At 49.2% G+C, this 21450-nt stretch overlaps 1 protein-coding gene across 2 annotated transcripts in view; it reads right to left on the reverse strand.

The window, feature by feature from the left end:
* The window catches only part of ptprub (protein tyrosine phosphatase receptor type Ub), a 157573-nt gene that overhangs the window by 32901 nt on the left and 103222 nt on the right, over window positions 1-21450 (reverse strand). For both annotated transcript variants that reach the window (XM_049025265.1, XM_049025266.1), the window contains exons 8-13: window positions 18834-19163; window positions 16352-16461; window positions 12606-12807; window positions 9940-10042; window positions 9187-9460; window positions 5764-5800 (exon numbers count right to left, since the gene is read on the reverse strand). In XM_049025265.1, the coding sequence (XP_048881222.1) occupies window positions 5764-5800; window positions 9187-9460; window positions 9940-10042; window positions 12606-12807; window positions 16352-16461; window positions 18834-19163 (1056 nt within the window). The remainder of the gene's footprint in view (window positions 1-5763; window positions 5801-9186; window positions 9461-9939; window positions 10043-12605; window positions 12808-16351; window positions 16462-18833; window positions 19164-21450) is intronic.

A 21450-nucleotide genomic window follows, 5' to 3' on the forward strand; every position in this document is an offset into this window, starting at 1 on the left:
TTCTCATCACAGCACAGGTGACGGTGGCATCAGAAATCTCGTCATTCTAATCACAACACAGGCGATGGCGGCATTGGAAAGTTTGTCATTGTCATCAAAACACAGGCGATGGCGGCTTAGGAAAGCACGTCACCACAATAACTCCCAGCTGTGGTGACAAAATCTGAGGAGAGATCACATCAATCTCTGCCTCTTCCACACAAAAGAGAAAGACAACGACAGGGGAATGTGGTGTGTGTGTGTGTGGGGGGGGGGGGTCCTTCCAAAGTGATATGTGTCACTCGAAATCACCCTGACATTGCCAGTACTGGAAAAAGGAGGGAGGGTAGATGCGCAGCCTCATTGTTTGAAGCTTTTTATTTCTAGCTGCACTACTGCAAAAGAAAATGGAAGCAGAGAAGCAGTCTTGGGGTTAGAGGACATCTGAAACAACAGAATTATGATGGGCCTGTTTCAGAAGCAAAGGCTGGAGACGGATGTGATGTGGATATGTGGGTTTGGGGACAGGGTACATTATCTACCAGAAGGAACCAATGAATGGGCAGATCATCACGCTGCTTAAGGTCATGAGTTCATGATTTCAGTTGAGTTCACGTTCCCTGCAGCAGGCAGCTCCTTTCTTGATTACCCATCTGGCAAAAACGGTAGAGACTCTATTCACACTGCCCTGCTTCACTGCACGCTTCATTTCAGCCGTTCTCGGCATAAAATGATGCACGCCTTGTACCCCTTGACAACCAATATGTAATTACATTTTTCCCAAGGTGCACCTACCCACGCATACATACACACACAGCTTAGTAATTATATCTTTGTGGGGACTGTCCACTCATTTCTCTGGGGAAAATTCTAATCCCAACATGACGCCCGTAACCCCTACGCAGCCCTAATGTTAACCATAAGTAACCAAACAAAATACGAGACTTTTGATATTTTTAGTTTTTTGATTGCATTCACAGATCTTTGTGGGGACCTGAAAAATGAAAAAATGGTCCCCACAATGTAATATAAACCTAATCCACACACACACACACACACACACAGTGCCTTTGCAAAGCCCTTGACTTTCATCACGTTTTGTTAGTCACACCTTAAACTCTGAATGCAAGGAAATTACATTTTTGCCCCTGTTCATTAAAGCAAATCCAGCACGTTCACGTTTCAAAAAATATTTTTACATTCAAATGTAATCAGCCCCCACTCCCCCCCAAGTTAACATTTTAGAGATAAGCCTTTGGCAGCAATTACAGTGCTGTGGGTAAGAGTGTATGAACTTTGCACATTAAGAATTTGGAATTTCTGCTCATTTCTTCAAGCAAATTGGCTTCCGTTCTGTTAGAGATGGTGAACAGCAAGTTTCTCATCCCGACCCGGAGTCCGGCTTTCGGCTGAGCCGTTACAGAACTCCGGCCTTCGGCTGAGCCGTTACAGAACTCCGGCCTTCGGCTGAGCCGTTACAGAACTCCGGCCTTCAAAGCTGTTCCTCTGTACTGTTAATTCTGTGTTTTTGCTCAATGCTGATCTCCCACTAACTAAAGCACGTCCTTGTCCAGGACTCCCCTGTATTTTCATCCATCCATCCTGTCGGTGTTGCAAATGAGTTCAATAAAAATCCACTCTAAAGCATAATGCTGCCACCCCCATGCTTGACATCACACATGGTCTTTACCTCGGTACCGGGGGTGTTTTTTACTTGCACCAAATATGGCATTTAAATTCAGGCTCAGTATACCGGTATGGTGGTGCAGTGGTTAGCACTGTTGCCTCACACCTCTGGGTCACATGTGTGTGGAGTTTGCATGTTCTCCCCATGTCGTCGTGGGGTTTCCTCTGGGTACTCCGGTTTCCCCCCACAGTCCAAAAACATGCCGAGGCTAGTTGGAGTTGCTAAATTGCCTGTAGGTGTGCGTGTGAGAGTGAATGGTGTGTGAGTGTGCCCTGTGATGGGCTGGTCCCCCATTCTGGGTTGTTCCCTGCCTCGTGCCCATTGCTTCCAGGATAGGCTCCGGAGCCCTTGCGACCCTGTAGGATAAGCGGTTTGGAAAATGGATGGATGGATGGATGGATATACCACAGAACATTACTCCCAAAGGCCTGGGGGTCTGTCACAAGACTTTTGGCATACTCCAGGCATGACTTAATGTTGACATTTGCAAGGAATATCCTTCATCTCACAAGTCTCCAAAAAGATCGATGTTGGGTTGAAGGGACGGCTGATCCCATTTCAAGACATCATTGTTGAACCTTTTTCGGCCGATAACGATGCCACTCGGTCTGGGTGGTGAGTCTCTTGCGACTTTACTGGCAACCGACCTTCACTTCTGGGCAGCTAAGTTGGGTGAGCCAGTCTTGGTTACTGTCTGGGTTGTGGCTTAATTGTGCCCTTAGGAATGTCTGACAGTCACTCTATGTCATTTTTTTCTCTCTTTTTGCCTCCTAACAATTTAATTTCAAAGTTTCATGAGCAGTTCATTGGGGCTCACAGAAGCGTAACTGATCTGACCCGCTGTTTTAGCAACGAGACTTCGCAGTTCTAGAAATGCATAAACACTTATGTTTAAAAATTACAGCTACTTAAAATGAGTGGAAAAGTAATCCAATTTGCATGTATTTTAAATTAACCTCAAAACAGAGTAAAACATTAAAGAATTAGTTGGGTCATGGATGCCTTCTGAGTGAAATTCTATTTAAAACTCTGACAAAAAGGTGAGAACATTTCTAAGAAGAAAGAGAGAGTGTGATGTTATACTTCACGTCTCTTAATCCCGGCGGGAATTCTGAGTGATTCTCAGCTGGCTACAGTGCCTGGTGATTGAGCAGCTACTGCTGTAATGGTCAACAGCCAAAAATGGCCGCAGAATTAAAATAACCACGTCAATGTGTCATAGTGGCAAACAGGATGGCATATCTGCTTATTCTACACGATGGCGGTGGTCTGCTTCCCCGAGGTCCAGCTGTGTCCTAGAGTAGTCGGCAAAGGAGTGGCTTTTTTCAACGTCAGTCCCAAAAACAAGCGAGCCAAGGGGTACGCACGGCCCCCAGGACGCCCCAGACGGGCCAGGATCAGCTGCCTGTAGCAGATCAGCTCAGTATTACGGCTTCAAAGGGTAATTCTCCCAAAGTGCTCTGCTCCCATTTGCCGTTGCTGCCCCATGTGACCACATTTGACCTGATGAGGTCACGTCCTGTTAGACTGTGGGCCTGATCTGCACATTAGTAAACTCAAAACAGCAGAAAGGCTGCAGTGAGAGTCGGGCGCTACTGCCGTCCCAGAGCGCCACCTGGGTTTGACATGAGCCAGCGCAGACTCTGAGCACAGTTTCTGTAATGCGGCATATTATCACAAAACGTGTTGTTAAGGCTGTGGGAGCGTAATGTATTTTAAAAATCCACCCACTTATCCTGGTCAGATTTGGGAAGGGGGGCGGCCTGGAGTCTGTCCCAGTGCATCATATGGCAAAAGGCGGAGGGTCCTGGAACACAGGTAACTTTGTTCTTATGTTTCTCCAACTGCTGGCTGACAAATATGTCCCGTTGGCAGTCTGCGGGCGGGGGGGGGCTTTATCAATCAGCACAACCACTTGCCATGCTGGGATTTGGTGGCATCCTAACAATTTATCCTGGGCAAACTAGAAACTATCCAAACCGTTGACCCAGACTGTCAACACAAGCAGGATACTGGAGGGCAATTTACTGGACTCAACCAATCACTAGAACAGCCTCATTTCATCTAATATACTGCTTTTTCATTATTGTCATAAATGTTCCTCTGCAGGGGATCCAAATAGACAGAAAACACTCCATTCTAAAGATCCCTCTTTGTGATGTGTGGACCTTTCTTCGAAGGTGTTACCCTGTCTTTCATGGCCGAAACACATGTGCCACTGACCATCCTCATGGGAAATGCTTTCACCGAATAGTTTGTTTGTAAATATACAACATGTAGGGTGGCCCGTGCCTCATTCCCTGGGCTTCCTGGGAGAGATTCCAGGCTCGTCATAACCCTGTACTTGATAGGCAGTCAAGGAAAGTGGATGGATGTTGATTTTGGCTGTTATACGCTGCCTATACCCATTCAGGTGAGCTACTTTCCCGATCTCTTTTTCATTACACCTCTGATGTCACGCTAATCTTCTGAATTTCGATTATGTCTGACACAAACTTCAAATTATCTTCCTAACGAATCTGTCCACCTGCTGACTGCCCAATAACTAAACTGGCCTTCAGAAAGTGAATGGGATTCCGCTCTTATTGTGGTGCTGCCAGGAGATTCTTAATTAATATGTCACTTCAGAAAAACGAAAACAAGCCTCCATCTGCCACCAACAATCAGGTTCTTGCCGCGGTACTCATTAGAGCCACATTAACCCTCGACGGCCAACGCAGCCCATGAAAGGAAACGACCAAAAAGGAGTTCAAAAGCTACACGTGCGGCACAATTACGGCAAGTGCTCGGGTCGATTAAAGCACCCTGCAGGACTGCTGGAACCCGTCGTTTTGTGAAGAAAATTACAGAGCAGGAATCCTTCAATTCAGTCTGACTGACAGGGCAAAGAGCGGATGACGATCTCCATCTACAGGTTTGGCACTAATTAAGCAGAGTCCCAGGGAAGAGGGTCAGTAAGGGGCACTGCAGTGTAATATGAACATTTTTCCATCCAGCACACAAACCCTGCTCCTTACCCATATTGCCTTGGGGGAAATATCCACCATGCGACACCTCCACCGCTTGCATGGCAGCTCCCATGAGGGCCTCTATTTAGGGCCATGACTAATATGGGGGTGTGGAGGGGGGGCCATATCACACAAAGGAGCTTCCCCCCCTGCCACGTCACAGGGCGGCATGACCGGGCCCTTTGATGTCACCCAGACTTAAATTCAGTTTACGAGTCCTTTTTCATGTTTCCGTGAAACTTCTGTGCAGCAGTGAGGAAAAAAAGGAGGAGGCCCTGCCTCAGATGGGGGGGCCGCAGGTGTCGCCTCAGCTGGTTTTTGTTGGTGCTGGGTGGGGGGGGGGGCATTCTGTTCCCTCTACTCCCCCAAGACGCTCTTTTCACAACTCCATTACCTTACTTCATCCGTCTACCACATCCAAAGGCAGAACATGATAAAAGTGCCCCCCTCCCATCCCCCAAGGTGCTCCCCATCTCAGCGTCAGTGACCAAAGGGAATACCTCAATGCTCCCCCAGGTCAGACACAGCCTGAGTGCCCCCTCGCAGTGTCCAGGAAATGTGTGACTCACATCCGAAGGCGAAAAAACGTAAAAGCTGAGTCAACCATGACTCAGTGTGACCTCTGGCCCCGGGGGGCCTGGGGCTCCGCAGCCCTGAAGTCAACCCCAGTAATTAAGATGGCCGCTTGGCAGTTCAGGTACAATAAGAATAATAACAATAATGATGATAATGGATTACATTTAAACAGAACCTTTCATCTGGGAGATTCCACAGCCATTAACTGTGCTTGCAGAGGGAGTAGTTCATTTAGACCTGGTTGACGTACAGAAGCTATTTTGTGCTAGAACACTCATCATACACATGGGGGTTTTGACTGATTGCACCAGGACTTATTTACCCAATTACACTGGGGGGGGGCTGATCTTCTGTCAGGGAACCGGGCATCAATTTGGCGAGAGCCGGCAGTGCCTCTATATGTCTTTTCAACGAGGGCGGCTCAACGTGGCCCAGAGTGCTTTGGGGGGTGTAGGCAGCTCAAAAAACATGGCATTGACACAAACATATTACGTAACGGAGGCGCCGAGTTACCTTTGCGGGCGATGCGGACGCAGTTTATCCTCGTTTCCTGAAAGAGGGAAGAAAAACAGCAGTCAGGTGTGATTTAATGGTGTTCGAGAGGCACAGGCCACAACACAGAGACGCAGCTTCACACCAATCACTGTCGGCACGTTCTCATACAAAGAGAGAGACTGAGGCGGAAGCTTTTATGCATCCCCCTCGCAGGAATACCCTTCAGCCCTTTCAGACACACTAATTCTGTGACATGCACATATCTGCTACCCCCAGACGAGAAAAGCACATTTTTGAAAATGCAGCAATTTGCCTTATTTCTAAGTGGCAAGCCAGCTTTGCCTGGGAGACTTTTTCTTCGGCTACCGAAAAGCTCGTGATTTTCCCAGAAGCCCAGGCGAACCACCTGACCAGCATTACATCTATATAGTCCTGCTGTGTTTGACTTTATATGCGTCAAAGTCAGGCAGCAGCAGCTCATTTCATCTGGTTTTTAATTGTAATTCCATGGGATTTTTATTTCCGCTCATCCCACGACCTGCAGACACGCCCTAAACTTGTCCCCATACCCCGCTGCAGCTCTTCCACGCTCTGACGCCGCCTGCCGACATCCAAGCGGCTGCCTTCTGCTTTAACGTCCCCCACAGTTAAGTAAAATCCATCACTACCCGGCCCCAATAAAATCCCCCATTGCTTCCTGCCGTCCTCCATCTCATGTGGCCCGGTTCACCATCCCACCTGAAGAAAGACTTATGGGGTTACTAATATGTACATAAATGAGAATGCTGACTTTGTCATTGGATCTGATAGATGTCAATCACCCCTGACTTACCCAGTGAGCACAAAGAGACAAATAAAAGGGGAGGGGCCTAATGATCAGCTTTTGTAGCGCTTCAAAAGAGCAAATAACGGAGACACTGACTTGCATCCGTGAATCCAACCCACCAGCCTACGCATGCGAGCCCTCGTATGCAAGGCCTGTCAGCTACTCTGTGTTTAGCGGATGAATTACAAACTCCCCGTGTGAGCAGCTGAAAAGGGTAAATAAATAAATAAATAAATAAATAAATGAAACGCCCAGCTAGAGAGGCACTCGCAGTATACGACAAGTCAGCACGGGAGCCGAATCATGACAGATCACCGCTGCTGTCCGCGACTCGGGCACCAAGGCCCAGAAGTGGCAGGAAGTGGAGTTAATTAACTGGCCTCCAGCTCCAAGCCGGGGGGGGGCCTCCAGTGGAGTAGGGCACCAGGACGGCAAACCCCACCCTCTGCCCAGAAACGGCAGCATGTGGACAGACGTCTGCAGCTACTTTACGGACTGCGACACTGAGTCTGGTTTTTCAAGAACACACTGTCAGAGAATCTGAATGCATGCATGATTCCCCAGTCGTATTTATGTGCTTTTTATGTAAAAAAAAAAAAAAGAGAGAGACAGTGAGAGAGAGCCACAGAAACCGAGAGAGAAGGAACTCTGTGTGTAGTGCGGTACGTCTACGCTGACAACAGAAACAATACTGACTGCTTTCCTTCCAGATGAGGTGAACCTGGTAAATCTTAGCGAAACAAAACAAAAACACAAAAATCGGGGACTAATTACTCAAAAAGCATTTTGCATCCACACTGGTTAACAGCTCCTTGTTTCATCATCAACAAGCGAGAGTTTGCAGCTGGAAGCTGGAAGCTTAAAGTTATAAATGGTCATGTAGCTACACAGTGAGCTATAGAGCATATAGCTAAAGTCAACACAACTGGGCATCTAGAGTGTCCAGTTTTCACTAGATGCCTCTTGCGAAGCAGCATGGTGTTAAAAAATGTGTTTTTGGCTGCTGAGGTGACAACCACTTTGGACTATGTACCACAGGAGCGGAGATACCCTCATAGACATCCCAGGGCCAAGCGGCTGAGTTACTGAGGTCAATGACAATCGGGCGCTAGGGATGAAGCAAACCAGTAATGCAGCTTTGTCTCAAATGCCACCAAGGAGCCAACAAGCAGCCAACAGGAGCTCCAAGCCTCAACAGTATCATAGCGCGTTAGTGAGCGGGCAACATATCAGCTAAAGCCGCGTGGAGAGAAAGTCAGCCTCATGCACAAAATGAAATATGCAGCGTCGCATTAAATGCACTTTCCGCTTCACTTCTGACCCCAGATCCAAGCAGAATGACCGGGCTCTGCAAGCAGCCTGATGCCGTGAGACAGAAAGGCTCATTCGGTTGAAGCCCCCAGGAGGATCGAACATGTTCCAGGACCAAGATGACGTGCCACTCGACCAGGCCTTTAACAGCCGAGTTTTCCCGCCTGTTTTCGAGAAGCGATCTCTCCTGTGTTTCCAGTGACAGTGAACACCTGGCCCCCGCAGCCTTTTCAGAGTGCAGAGCCTTGACTCAAACTATATATTCCACAGATCTTCAGCAGCTATACCCCCCCACGCCACCAGGCATTTGTGTACTGTTGATTTATGCGGCCTGCTGCACCAGTGCCAAATCAAGTTCCCTCAGTACGTGTGCTTCGTGCCCACCAGCTGCTCCGGAGGCGATTACGGGGGTCACTGGGATGCCAGCTAGCCGCTGTGTTAACTCTGCTGTTTGTACAGCTGCCCTGCCACGCCCCTGCATCTGTGGGATTGGCAGAGGGGGGAGGAGCTCTTGCCTCGCCGCACTCTCCCGATTGGTCCAAAGCTTCCAGCAGCTGCCTATAGGTACTAGAAGGCAAGGCCTCTCAGCAAATGCATCTGAGGTCGAACAGTAACACTCCAGCCACCCACCAGTACACACTCTGCAGCTGAGAACTCTCTCGGAAAGGCACATGACGCTCCCGCTTCTCTTCGCCCTACGCCTCCATCCTGTTATCAACACAACCAATTATCTAGTCCTGGCTACGGCTCCAGTACACAGTGCTGCCCACATAGTGGAGCACGCCGGCGACCGGCACTCCTTTAACGGCGGCCATTCTCTCGAAGGAGCTCTTGGAGGTCAACAGCATGAAAGACGCCCCTCTGTCCACAGCAGATTAAACAAAAGCCTGGAATGCGCACCACGCTTTCTGAAACCGCATCGCTTTAAAATGATCTGTGGTAATTATTTCCTGAACTCTGATGTGTGCCCTGCAACGTCAAAATGCAGGTGCAGGAACGCAGCACTGGGCTTTATTATAATTTGCTTTCCATATTAAATATTTATTACAATTTGATCCCTGTGTAGTATAAGCAGGTATGGAAATGGAGAATGGACGGATGGATGATAATTTACTGTGTTTCAAATATTTGTTGGGTTTTATTAACTGGAAGTCAAAATTATTCTGTTTTTCTTTATCCTGAAGTGGCTGATGTGTATTAGCTGACATTTCGCAGTGTTTTGTGTCAAGCCATTTTATACAAATCACAAACTGCTCTTGCTGATCTATGTTCAGCCTCACACTTTCCTACCAGCAGCTACTTACTCCTCTGAAATTGCTCATGGCCTGGAAGTAGATCAGGTAGGTCTTTCTTGGGTCGAGGGGAGTGTTCCAGTAGCCATTGTAGGTGTGGTTGTCCCCCACGGTGAAGGGCGTGGCCTCGGGGAGGCTGCTGGGCGCTAGCTCAGCCGTGTAGTAATGCGGAGCCCCCTTGGCCTGCGCCTCGCTGTGGGACGTGGCTATCGGGAAGCAATCTTGTGGCCCCAGCTCCCGCTTCACCTTCCGGGTGCTGTCCTCCTCCACCACCACCTGGTACGTGCTGTGGATGGAGCAGATGCACAGAGAAGTGGAGGATGGACACTTGCACCTGCAGGTTTGACTTCTGAGCCAGGCGCACTATCCACAGTGCACCACTAGGGGGAATCGCGTCAGACACAGGCAGCAACATACCTTGATCCAAGCACAAGAAACAGAGAAATTAAATCAGTATCTTGACTGAAGTTTGAATGTCAGCCAAGTTGTTTTTTTCCTATTTCACAACCTTGAGATGTGACTTTTCAGAGGCATTAATTCCAGAAATGTCTGTAATCACACACCAGCAGTTATTCATTATGGAGTTTCCTTATCAAGGTCTACATGAAATACTGGCAGTTATCTTCATGTTCTGAGAGATGTTTTTTCACTAATAAAATGTGACAAAGTTGATAATAATGTTACCACAAGGAAAGTGATAGTAAGGCTCAGTAAAATGACTTTATCAGGAAAGAAACTGGGATTCGAACAACCTGCTGGCCTCACCTGACGGGGGCTCCCCTGGCCTGGGCGGGGCGTAGCAGCACGGTGATGGTATTCTCCGTTTCGCTCAGAGGGGAGGGCATGTCCCCGTAATCAAAGGCCGGAGCTGCAGGGACAGGCAGACGCTCTCATATGCCCTCCACTGCCACATAAAAATCGCATGCTAGACATCCCCTTTAAATAACTGCGCACTTCCCTTTAATATCCCGACGTTCTTTATTCCTTCAGGCTTCCTGCAGGTACTGGCCCAGAATGCAATTAAAAGCGAGCGGGTGCGACTGGTCCACTGTAAAGGGATTGTGGGGCGAGTCACGCAGATCACCAGTGAGCAACACAGAGCAATAAGGCAGAGCTACCCTGATTACTGTTTAATATCGGTAGACAATTAGTGAGAGGAAGCCAATCCAAAGGAATCAATAATTAAGACGTTAATCCAAGGCTTCGGAATTCAGCTGACAGGACAGCAGAAATGAGAGATGATCAACGCACTCAACCGTGCCGCCAGTCAGTTCCTGCAGCCTCCAGCGCCTAAGCTAGCAACCTCTGTATACCACGGCAGCATTGGTGCCACCAAGGGAAGAGCAGTGACATGGAATAAGGGGGGCGAGCGAGCCTTTGTCCCGCTTCACGTTCTCTGACCATGATCCAGGAGATGCCTGTCAGGATCCCTGTTCAACGATTCTTGCAGGAGACACCGAAACAGAAGATGCGTACACTCGGTCTACTCCCCAGCGTTAATACTCTGCGGCCTCCCTGCGCCTGCTGGCCCCCTTTCCTGTGGCCCGACTGACTGTCGCCCAGCTCGGGGGTGACAGCGCTGCCCGCACCCCGGAGATCGGTGGGCACACGGTGACAGCAGCCCAGGCGGCACCGGAAGCTGCCAGGTGTTTACCAGGTCCCTGCGTACGCTGGGCACCCTGTAGCTGTCAGGATCAGGTGCCCGCAGCTGAAAAAAAGCATAACCGTCTAATGAACTGCGCAGCCTCTGCGGGAAGCGCCATGGCAACCCGGATTCTGGATTTATGACGGTTCTGCGGTCGAACAGCGGGAGCTGAAACTGAGGGCATCGCTTCGAGCAACCCGGCCCTGTCAGTCACTGGTGGGGGGGGGGGGGGGGGGGGGGTGGGAGCGCCGTGGGAGGGTAGAGGGGGGGGTCTGGCAGAATGCTGGCCGGAAATGGACTTTCATGCACAGCAGAGGCGGACTGCCGGTAACAGGGCAGCATTGCCTCAGCAACAGCCAGGATTAAAGAGCTTTCCGCTATGAGGCACGTCTTACACCAAGGGCTGTAATGACTCAGGGATGCTTGAGGTATGATCAAACATTCAGGGGGGAAAAAAAACCTACGGGCTTTTTGGAAATGACTTTTCGTTTACTGCAGGCCTGAGGGTGGTGAAAAGTGATTATTGGGGGAGGGGCACGTAGAATGGAGGCCGGTGGAGGAAGGATTACAATCGAGGACACTGGTGATCGGTTGTGCGGGAAGATGAACACGGATGCGCTGGGGAGAAACTGACCGAAACGTCACAGAAAAACAGACCAGCCGCAAAAGCAGTCACCCTCCAATTACAGATCTGCCTTGTTAACCGTGCAGTCTTGGTTCAGTCCTGAAAGAATAAACTGTTGGGAAGATGGAAACTCCTGCAAGATTAGACTTCTGGGGTGGCTTATTCCATTGAAGCGAAGGAATACAGGTAAAAAAGATATTTAGTGGTACACCCTGCAGAATCGCACTGCTATTCCGGACTAAAGTCCACCTCGGGGCTTCCATTTTCAGCTTAAGATTTTCACATTTTATTTTTGTCCATATAATGTCCCTTTAAAGCATATTTGGACAGTAATTGCCTTCTCTAATGTCAAAGCCATTTATCATTAAATTAAGGACACTTCATACTCACCTTCACGGTTTAACTAAGCAACTCGCGTATCGCGGCTTCGCTGCAAAGGCAAACTTACATCGGGACGGATTTACACGGCCGGCACGTCTCGCACGGTTTAGGAAGGAGACGGCGTGACTCATAACTGGACCAGGTTTTCCCGTTTTGTCATTCCAGGCCTGTCTTGGCGGCATTACACACCGATCAAGCACGTGTCGCACACCCACCGGCCGTAAAAAAGGGTAAAAGCCCGAGATATCCATCAGTCAGACCTTCATGTCCCAGTAACGTCACTCTGTTAGAAGCTGGAAAACGCTTTGTGTTCCGGCAGAGAACCGTCACTCTTGGAAATTCTGTTCAACATCCCGCAGCCTGAATCCCCAGGTCCGTAATTAAGGAGCCCTCGTCCAATTCAGTGCACTCCTGGTACTGAGACACGAACAGGGTTTATTTAATGAAAAATCCGCTATCAGAAGTTCCTGTGCCTGGTTCCCTAAATATACTCATGTCAGTGGAAACAGAAGACTCACATAGGTTCCCTTCACATAGAAGGGTTACTTTTCAGAGATGCTGGCAGATAAGGCAGGAGAACAGTGTTCCTCACACACCCTGCGTTCTGCTCTGGGTGATCAGCAATGTGTTCTAGCTTCATTAGTCTCGCTGCCTCCTTGTTTTTGTGCATCTGCCTGACTGAACGTTTTCCCACCTCTTCCGCATGACTGCCACAAGTGCCGCCACCACCCCCAGCGCCCACAGCCCCCCCCCTGGGTAAGGCCACGGAGTCACGCTCACCGGAGATGTTGGTGGTAATCTCAGTGAGGGCAGTCTGGCCAAAGCCTTTGGAGGTGCGGGCACGCACGGAGATCAGGTAGGTGGTGCCCGGGTGCAGGTTGGAGAACATGTGGTAGGTCTCGTTGCGCAGCTTGGACACGGTCCGCCGTGGGCCAGGCACGTTGATCCCGGGGTCTGATGACTCGATGCTCTGATAGCTGATCTGCACAGCGAAGAGAGCGACCCTGACAGTCAGTCGCTAGCAATCACAGACACACTAAGCTCAATAACACTGTTTCTACGGCTGTGAATTTACTGCTAGCCACCCCAGCTGACGAAAGATAATGTGCAGATCTGTATCCATCTGCTCAATAAAAAAGAAAATTTAGATGGAAACACAGGCAAACACAAGAAATATCAATCCCTCTGTTTTCCATACTGCTTATCCAATGGTGAATGTGAAGCCCAGTGTCTATGCAGGAAGTACAAAGCAGAAGGTGGTGGACAAGCTGGCCACAATGGCCACCAATGGCACTGTATGTGCTCACATACTACAGGCGTCTAGAGCAGTGATCCCAATCCTGTCCTCGGGGACCCACAGACAGTCCACATTTTTGGGCCGTCTGGCAGCTCAGATGGAGCACAAACATGGACTGATCGTGGTTCTCCCAGGACCGGAATGGGAAACACTGCCCTAGAGACATAAGTCCACCCTGAAAAATATTCCACACAAAGAGAGTCAGAGGCAGGAAACCATCTCTCAACCCTGGAAGTCCTCCCCACACAGCCAAATTAAAACACAGAGTACACTTTCACGACAACGACCATGCACCATTACGTACAGCAGGTGTCACAAAATGAATACAAGAATGACCCAACTGTTTATTTTTGTGTGTGTGGGGTGGCTGTCTCACTCACAGCACGGTGGCAGGTATCTACTCTCTCTCTCTCTCTCTCTCTCTCTCTCTGGTCAAGGTGGTTCCACAAACACCTGAATATGACCAGAATTCTCCTCAGCGCTGATTCCACATTCTGATTCCGAAGAAAACTTTCACAAAGTTTCATCCTCTTCAGGGCTCCCTTGCAATACAGTCTTGAGTGTTTTTCTTTCCTCCTCCCTCTGCTTACCTTAATGTTCCTGGAAGTTTTGGTGTGACTCACAAAGATATTTACCGTATGTGTGTCTGCGGCTGGTTAGTGGCGATCGCCTCTATTTGTGGATCTCTCAGCCTCGGTACCAGATGACTCTGAGAGAGCAAATTCTTTCCAAAGCTCTATCCACCACCTCCTCAATGCCATTAATTACAATGTTCCTCAGGAATTTGACCTGAATTGCTTTTGTAGTCTACAGTCTTTAGTACTTTTTCTTCAGATATTCATTATCACTGAGGTTATTTGCATAATCCTGCTTTGACTTCCTTATTTGAAGCTTTTATTCATGGAAGACTTCAGAAGAATCTTGCTGGATACGTGATCCAGTTAATTTATTTGTTTTTTTTTTTTACTGTAATAGGTCTTGCTTTCATATAATGTAATGGACTGAATGACACTCACAAATAGTCTGGAGCTGCCATAATTGTATATTCATTTTTTTGCACAGCTTGTTTCATCTATTCCCTTTGGGCACAATTGTAGGTTATTTGGGGCAGTCCTGCCCAAAAGAGATTCAACTAATTCCTTGACATCTGGCCCCATTTCAGGAAATATCATTAGTTAGAGGATCTGGTTTACTGCCAGGGTGTGAGAAGCTTCCAGATGACTTGCTAACCCTTGGATGCAAACATGAACCACAGGCAGATATTATCCAAATACACCCATTAAATGATTCTGTAAACTCTCGTCCCACGTGACTTGAATATAATCATTATACCGTAGCAGGAAGTGTAATCCGGCGCCTTTTTGAAGTATCTAAGATATACAGAAGCTCTTCTTTGATAAATTCATGAGGAGCTGTGAGGTGTGCACAGACTCTGAACTGTGAGTGCTTACAGCAACCGACGCCTGAGAATAGCGTAATCAGACAGACTAAATCGCCGTTTCCAGTAGGACTGTATGTAACAGCCTTTGACAATTCCTTCACTAATGCTTTGCTAATTACTGTGGTCCAATTTATCTTCCCTTTAATAATTTATTAGAAGCCGAACCATTAGAATACACAACCTGAAAATCTAACCGGGGTCAAGTTCAGACATTGTGTTCACAATCACCAGATCTTTTGAAGGAAGATCATTAGGTTTTATGGAGCTGGGAGGCTGGTGCTCAGTCTTGTCAGAGTGACATGCCATTTTCAGGCATGACGACTGCTGCTCTTTTTGCTTTGATACAGTTGTAATTGCCTGTATTTCGTTTCGAGTCACTGTTAGTTTGCATCTCTTACAGCCAAACGCTTAGACAACAGCCTAGGGAAAGCGTCGCTGCTCGTGGAAATCTCCATTTCTTGAGTGTAAACATCATTCTGGCCAGAATTCACTGATTTCTCAGAGTGATAATCCCAGCATTCTAGTAAGTCTAACAATCAGCTTCTAACAATCAGCTACAAGAAAAATTACCTTAATTCACTTTGATTTTTGTTTACGATGCACAATGTAATGTCTGTATTTTAAATGACTAATTGATAGATTATCTTATCTAAGAATACGTTTAAACGTTACGGTTTTTACATCAAAATTGTTTGTCACTCCAGACTTGCAGCAGGCCACTCCCGGTGTATTATGGGAAATCCCCCTTTAACGTTTGCTGAAGAGGCAGGGGTGGGAGGGGACTCCAGGGGAGCTTGAAGCCTGCAGCTGAGGCCGACCGCACACCTATGCATTAAGTCGAGAGCATGAGGCCTGGATGTTTGCGATAACATGAAGATTCGTCTCTTCACAGAATCCGTTAAATTGCTTCTACAAAGGAGCTAAAAAAAAAAAGAGCTGATAGATAATGGCAACCAGAAGAAGCACAAGGGACCAAAGACTCGCGGTCGATCATCGCGAAGCAGTCAATGCTTTAATCTAGCAGAAATGAAAGGATTTCTCAGTGCCTACGTGAAGCTCCTCCCTCTCCACTCGGGGGGAGATCAGCAAGTTACACTGAGAGAATCCGGCTCAGTTGCCACTTTACATGTCAATCCACAGATCCCACTTAATGGCATCCCACTGCCGGAGAGGTGGGTGCCGAGGGAGACCCAAGGTCCTCTAAGGAGAGCGGAGGGTGGGGGGCAGCGTGGTGCACAGTGCTCCCAACTTTAGGTAGCTGGCTGGCGTGAGATGTTCAACTGGAGACAAATCTGCACATGCATTTACATGTACGTAGTTTCACCTTGTAATCAGTCTGTAGGTTTTGAAAACTACCCCAATGCTTGCGATGTAACTATCTATAGATTCGTAATGGAATAATATAGATTTGCCGTAAGACTTTTCGCATGAGCGTGAGAGTCTGAAAACACGTCACGCCAGATGTGTGAGATTTGGCAACCCTGATTGGACCCCTCAAGGCACATCACCACAGAGAGCTCAAATGATTCTCATCACACCCCCCACCCCCACCCTCCCGACCTCGCGCACCTATGCAATGTGGGAAACACACTTTTAAAATTACCCTGTCCCCTGGGGGGCAGTTAGCTTCTTGGCTGAGAAGTGAGCGATCGAACGTGATCTTTAGGCAGCCTGAGATGCCAAGCAGACCGACCTGTTTGTTCTAGCTTTATGGCACACAGTAATGTGTTCAGGTGACAGCCAGAGCCTGTGAGTGAGTTACTGAGCGTTTCTGCCCTGGGGACTCACTTCGTATTGGGTGATGAGTCCATTAGGCTCCACAGGCTCCTCCCACTTCAGGAAAATCATGTCTTCCAGGGGGGTGAAGGTCAGCGACTCTGGGGCAATGCCGCCAGGAACTGTGACAGAGGAGAAAAACAGACAGGTGAGGGCAGAGGCTTGCCATGAGGGAGGGGCTGACAGCATATGACCCTCGTGGGGGGGTGCCCACCCGTGTGTTTACAGAGAAGAGTGCGCAGATGGGGCCAAAGAGTGAGAAACTACTGAGGTTTACTGAGGTTAAGGGGAAAAAGAGGCAGGGTGAGAGAGTGTCGCTTCTCCTCAGTGCTTTGGTTGTTAAGCGCAGACTCATCTTGGAGGGAGGGGCCCATTTGGCTGGAAGTCGGAGCAGGTCATTCGAGACAGCAGGAGAGGGACCCCCCCAGGAGCGGCGGGGTCACAGTTCCAGCCCCCCGTGTGTCTCTGATTTGATGTTCTTTCAACACCAGGCACCTGGAGCTAGAGATCTAGCTACAGAAGTGGGAACTTAACCTTTATTCCAAAATTAAGTGTGACTTAGGAATAAAGGATTGTGAAGACCTACTGTGTTAAAAAAGACATAGAAAAGTCAGGGCCTAATCGTTCTAGTGCTCCATTAAAGGTGACGTTTTGCCTCTATCTTATTGTTTTCACGGGAAAGACATGAATGAGATTTGATTAGCACATCCTGGCCATTTTATTCTTTTTGTGAAATGACCAGAGACGCAGTTTATCATTTTCCTCGCACCTGGCTGGCCTTTCATCAGTAAGGGGGCCTGCGTAGGGCTGTGCAACGTGAAACCAGAGGCTTAGGGGGGCATTAATCTTCCCAGGGGTATTATCTGTCAAGGCAATGGAGGTGTGGAGACGAGGGTGATGGATGCCTTCCAGCATGAGGTGGGGAGGGGGCATGTTATGAGGACAGCGGGGCTGGGGGGAGATCAGGTGATGGAGTTCCCAGGTGCCATGAAATCCCAAGTCACTGCAAGCATGCTCAGGAAGGGTCAGCACGGTTGGGGAGATCTGTGGTGATCTGCTGCTAGCTTGACTCAACCTGAGCTCAACCATCTTGATAAAATCACCAGAGGGTTACAGTCCAGAAGAGCTGATAAACCACCAAAGAGCTACTGTAGCAGCCAAGGGCTGGGTCCATTAAAACTAGTGTAGAGTGTGAGGAGCTGTCAAGCCCAGCTAAACGCACAGAGAACCAGTCTCTCCTCACCACGGGGGCTTCTATTCCTGTTCCTCCACAGAGACAGCAGCCATTCGTTTACCTCTCTTAAGGTTTTCGCGATGGCAGCTGAGGGAGAGCTGCTGATCGGTGGGTAGCAGTGAACATCCCTGGCTTCTCCTCTTCTTTTTTAAAGTCGACACGTTTGTTTATATTTCCATGATAGGGCCACGGGCAAGACCATCTGGGAATCAATTATCCCACGTCTGCGGTTCGTATTTGACGATTAATGTGAATACAAGCATTTTGGAAAAACAAGCATTTTCCACACTCCTTCTTCTGCCTCTGCTTCCGCCGTTTCCCGATAGCGGCATGACTAATTCTGCAGTCGTCAGCCAGTTCCGCTGATGCCGCGGACCCTCTGGAGGTGCCCCAGCTACGGCTTGGATGAAGCCTCGTAGCGCTCTCACCGGGGGCTGTGCTGAGCTTGCATGTACGGGATACCGCAGTATTAGTATTTACTCTGTCACGATCGGGGTCACGCTGTGGACCCCAACAGCTAAACTATCTCCGGGCTTAAAAAAAAAACAGTGATTTTAGAAAATCTTTGTCTTCTCGGGGAGTCCCGGACGATAAAAGCCTCGCACGTTGTGTCGTTTCGTAGCCGACGCTGTCAGCTGCAGAAATTACGTGGCGTTATCAGTTAACGACTCATAAGCCATTCCTCTGGCTTGACATTAACGCAGGTGCTTCAGCTTAAGCACCCTGCACACCGTGCAGGTCCCTGTCTCTCTAAGTCATTACCGCTTGGGTAGAGTATTCAAGCCAGCAGGTGCCAGATGAAAATCCAGCCTAAATATGCCTCATGCGTGCATTTAAATGACTGTTATGGAACACGGTCGCATGAAGATGACGGGGGTCCGGGAACGAGCTTTGCTCAGTGGCAGTTTCGTAGCCTGCGGTCTATCCCAAACATGGTTATTGATAGTTGAACTTTTTAAAGAGAGTGACTCAGTGGCATAAGTCTCTGTGTTTGTAATCGGAAGAGTTAGAGTCCCAGCCTCGGGTGAACAGTCACATGTCCGTGAGCCCCCTGCTCCTGGGCTGCTGTACATTGGCTGTCCCTACACTGTGACCAAGCTATTTAGAGCAAGATGGGGTAGGCAAAGAGAAGCATTCCAATGTACCTGTACTCATACTTGTGCAAATGGTAAATAAAGGATTTATCGTTTATCAAGGGGCTGGGCTTCCTCTAAGGGGCGGGTGATATGTCAGGGGGCGGGACACCGGCATGTTACTCACTGTCCTCCTCGGTCTGGAAGGTGACCTCGCGACCCTCCTTCTTCCCCTCAGGATTGGAGAGCGTGAGGCGCACGTGCACGGCGCGGTACGGCGGCAGGTCACGCAGCGTGAAGCGCGACACGTTGTGCTCCACAGCGAGGCATTCGCGCACTGTGGCGTTGTGGCCCCCGCCACCCCCGCCGCTCCCCGCCGCCATCGAGTAGCGGTAGCACAGGGACACCGAGTAGGTGTGGCAGCGGGTTAGATTGTAGGCTAGTGTCTCCCATTGCAGCGACAGCTGACGGGCCTGTATCTCGGTGGCGGTCAGGCTCCGCAAGGGGCGCATCGGCTCTGAAAGAGGGGGAGGGTGAAGGGAGAAAGAGAGGGTGAGAGGGAGGAGAAAAGAGTGAGGAAGAGGGGGAGACGGAGAGGGAGATTACAGCTCTGTCGCTCATATTTCCTCCGATGCGACGATGTTCTCACGATGCAAATATGAGATTCATGCCACAATTTCCAGGCCCACATATACACTGACAGTTCTCGTGGAAAGGGGGATTTAGGGAGCAGGAATTTGGCAGGTTAGGAGGGTGGTCAGGCCCTCCAGCAGTGGATGTCAGTTGGCGGTTAGCGTGAGCTCTTAGCGAGCTTCAGAGGCAGCAAGATGGCAGTAACAGAAACGACAGCCGGCATGCGCTTCAACTCCCACCCAGCTCAGCAAACAAATCGCTAGGGGAACATATGTGATATAGTGCATGACCTTGAACAAAACAACCACTAGGGGGTGATAAAGAGACCTGCAGGCAGAGCTGAATGGGTCGCATGAGGCCAGGGCATTTAGTCCAGTCAGGCTGGTGTCACATTCAACTGCCCTAGAAGCAAGAAATGATGCCAATTACAGTAATTAATTGGACAGACTACGGGTGCAGCTTCTCCGTCATGGTGTCAGAGAGCTAACCGAGTCGCCCACTCGTCTAGCTCCTAGGGTCAATTCCAGATGAAAACATTCTATTTCAAGGGGGTTTGGCTTTGATCATTATTACCATCACAGGGTCACTGACAGGCCGCCTATTTTTAGACCTAATCTATTATTTCGGGTCACTGGCTGGCAAGCGTTAAAGAATGTCACCCGGTGTCACCATGGTTTGCTGTGAGGTTCTTCAAGGAGATCTTCAAGGAGACAACATGTTACCAATAGAGAGATTTGTTATGGTCCATTATTAAAGCAATCAATGCACTTTTGTCAAACTATATTCATCCATAATGTACTGTATCACTTTGTTCTTTTATTAGGAGTTTCTGATTAATGTCCCCAGCCTGTACAGAGTGACAGTGGATCCATGGAGCCTGAGCGGCTCCGATTGCAGCGCAAGGTCAAGACCTGGCGGCTAAATTCATCCAGCTGTTACACTCAGAGGGCGTCTCACTCGGACAAAGGAAGCAGAGCAGATCAAGGAGCAACAGTCCTTTTCTCAGTGGCACCACCAAGCTCCAAGCATAAAAAAGCAGCCACAGAGAGATGCATTTGGTTTAGGGACCCTGAAAATCCTGCACTAAGACAGCCTCGGGCAAACACGCTCACTCACACGGTGGAATCCCGTCCCGAACACTTCCCTTAAACGGCGCCTCTCCCCCATGTGTTCTGTTATCACTCCCTCTGCGGCAAACGTACAACACATCAGCAGGAAAAGCAGATAGGCCGCCAAGCAATCAATACCAAAGGCTTCCGCAACTTCCATCTTCTTCTTTTCTTTGTCTGCGTGCCGTCACTTTGGTCGTGATAAAGAGCGGAGCTCTCCATTGCCGCGAGGCTGTGCTCGGGGAGATTCGTGATGAAACGCCGCACGGGAACTGAGAAATAAAGAGGAGCGGCCTCGAGTGGACATGGAAAAAGGGCACGCATGCAGGATGAGATGGAGAGGGCTAAAAATACATGCAGAGCCCTGCAGATCGCGCCTTAATGGAGGTCCTGATCTAAGACAGGACGTGAGCACAAACCCATCAGAGAGCGCACTCCAAATGTCAGAGCAGCACTACGAATGAACAGCAGTTCTGTGTCCTTTTTGTGGAGAGTGCTTTGGGGGGGGGAGGGGAGCAGTTGGTTTCATCTTTTCCAAGCTGGCTGTTATCTCTGTCATTCACCCCTCTGTGCCCCCACCATCCATGCCAGGCCATGTGTGTGTGTGCCTGTCCCTTGCTGCCTCCCCCCCATAGTGGCACACCACATGATTGATGAGGCCGGAAACCAGGGCCGTATGAGATGCCGTCAGGAGCAGCACTGTGTCCAAACAGAAGCACCCTGTATTGCAATGCTCCTGAGTCCTGCTGAATGGAAACGCCTGCAGACGGAAGCATCTGGGCATGGCGTCTAAACGCCTCCGTCGTTTCGACATCCATCTCCAGCCATGCCTCTTTCCTGGGTGACAATGACGAGGGGGGAGATGTTTCCCCCGTCTGGAACACGATCCGAAATTCCACAGTACGTTACTCACACAGACAGGATGAAGTGTGCCGTAAAATGCAGTGAAAATGAACCCCTATGGGCGAAGGTGCCACCTCTGTGAGGTATTTCGTCTCCACAGCACTGGCTCCGGTCAAGTCGCGGTGAGACTCAATTCCCAGCCCGCCAGCTGGTCTCCAC

This window comes from Brienomyrus brachyistius, chromosome 9, assembly GCF_023856365.1.
Source record: "Brienomyrus brachyistius isolate T26 chromosome 9, BBRACH_0.4, whole genome shotgun sequence".
Lineage (NCBI taxonomy): Eukaryota > Metazoa > Chordata > Actinopteri > Osteoglossiformes > Mormyridae > Brienomyrus > Brienomyrus brachyistius.